Here is a 2,107-nt window from a genome sequence, read left to right as displayed (position 1 = left end):
CAATCTGATATTTCTACCCTGATGTTCAGTATTTATCTGAAACTTAACATGTCCTAAATGAACTCTAATTTCTCTCTTCAAAATGTTTATTCCTTGAGTATTTCTTATATCATTGCTTTTAACATAACTGCTCAAATCCCAAAGCTAAAAGTTACCTGCTTTCCTGTCTTCACCAGAGAATATCTAGTTTTTTCCAAAATATATTGTAAATCCAGACACTTTTCCCTCTCTACCTTTCCCTCACCATATTTAATCTACCATCATTTTCCCCCTGAATTACTAAAATAGCCTTAATTTACTTTTCTTTTTTAACTCAAAATCAGAGAGCAGGAAAAGTGACTTTTTTGTAATGTTAAATTATATCATATTATTTTCCTACTCAACATTCTCCAATGATTTCCCATTAAACTTAGAAAAATATCCAAACTCTTCTCTGGCCTTCGAAGTTCTTCATGACTAACTTCTGCCTCTACTGTTCTTACATTATAGTCTCTCACTCCTCCTCCTCCCCTCAGTGCATTAGTTGAACAGGCCAAGTTTATCTCTACCTTAGAGCTTTTGCAGGTGCTGGTATCTTCCTCCACGTTGATGTCTTCACCATAGCATGATTCAGAAATTATATACTCCTGCCTCAGAGAAATGCATGTGAGCCCCCAAGTTAGCTTATTCCATGTCCTAGTGACTCTGTCCCATTACTCTGCTCTGTTTACGCATAGTTCTTGGAACTATCTGAAATTATATAATTTAATTATTTTTTAATTCTTCTTAGTAAAAAGTAAATTCCACATGAGTCACTACTTTTAAATTATTATACATCCTTGTTCCATCAGTGTGCATGGTGCTACATGGTAGACGTGCAATAAAAATTTATTGAAAGAGTAAATGAATGGAGGAATGTAGAAGCAAAGCCAGCAAAAGTATTCATATGTATATCAAGTGAAAAATTTTTTTCTAATACTATTTTTACTCAATTTCAAAAAACTACAACTTTGAGAATTATAAATGTGTATAAAACTTGAGTGAAGTTTAAAAATATGTATTTAAATCTCCATTGTTATTTATCCCCTTCAGAATGATTAAGTTTTTGTTCCCAAAAGATGTGAAATGTTGAAAGATTAGATGATGTAGGATGTGGTTTTAAGAAACACCAAAGCATCCTGCTTTGTTCTAAGATGTGTATATGATAGTGAAAGAAGTTTCTCATCATCAGCTGCAAGTAGATCTCTTCGGTCTTCATATGCCAAAAATTACTAACATTATTTAAAGTTCTCTTGTTCATCAATATTGTTTTCATTCACAGTAAAGTATGTTAAGGTTCTATTGCATATATCTTCATAATTTTAAAACTATAATCTAAGAACCATCCGGGATGGGACAGTGGAGTAGAGATAGCGAGAAGGACAAGCTAGATGGGGCATTGTTTTTCTATATTTTTCACAAAAGTATCTTTACTGTTATTTTTTAGTAAGGCATTTAGAGGAAGAGATGATAAAGATATATATTTGAAAGTCATTAATTTGGTTCATTTTTCAGAAAATAAAAATGAAAAGAGCTAACATTTATTGAGAGCTCCATTACCTAATTTAGTCCTTTCATCATCCCTAAGTGACTATTACTTTCTTCATTTTATACATAAGAAAAACTTAGGCATGGAGTTTAGTGCTGTTTGGTTAATTATATTATTTCTGAAGCTGAGAAGATGAGAATCTTAGTTAAAACAAAAGATGTTTTACCTAAAATGTTAATTTTCTGCAGCAAAATGATGGTGGCTTTATTAATTTTTAATTTTTATCCTTATCTTCAGTGAACAACTTGTAATGGAGCCTTTACTCTTTGAGTTACCCACTAACACACTGCAACGTGTGGCATCTGAACTTAGATGCCATCCAACAGATGAGAGGGTTGCCCTACACCTTGATGAAGAAGATAAGCTGAGGCACTTCAGGGAGCATTTTTATATTCCCAAAATGCAGGATCTGCCTACAGGTGAGAATACTGGAAAGGGTTTTATTTTTTTGAATCAATTTATTAATTTATTTTTACTACTGCAAGTGCTTATTATAAATCTTTGAAAATCATAGTCCCATTCCATAACAGAGCCATTGTA

General features: G+C 32.4%; 1 protein-coding gene across 1 annotated transcript in view; it reads left to right on the top strand.

Moving 5' to 3' along the window:
* Positions 1-1,811: 1,811 nt before the first annotated feature.
* The window catches only part of KYNU (kynureninase), a 110,585-nt gene continuing 110,289 nt past the window's right edge, over positions 1,812-2,107 (top strand). Inside the window, exon 1 of the mRNA XM_011354473.1 lies at positions 1,812-1,986. Coding sequence (XP_011352775.1) covers positions 1,818-1,986 — 169 coding nt within the window. The 5' untranslated portion in view covers positions 1,812-1,817. The remainder of the gene's footprint in view (positions 1,987-2,107) is intronic.

This window comes from Pteropus vampyrus, unplaced genomic scaffold (assembly GCF_000151845.1).
Source record: "Pteropus vampyrus isolate Shadow unplaced genomic scaffold, Pvam_2.0 Scaffold17, whole genome shotgun sequence".
Lineage (NCBI taxonomy): Eukaryota > Metazoa > Chordata > Mammalia > Chiroptera > Pteropodidae > Pteropus > Pteropus vampyrus.
This window is presented reverse-complemented; position numbering and strand designations above follow the sequence as displayed.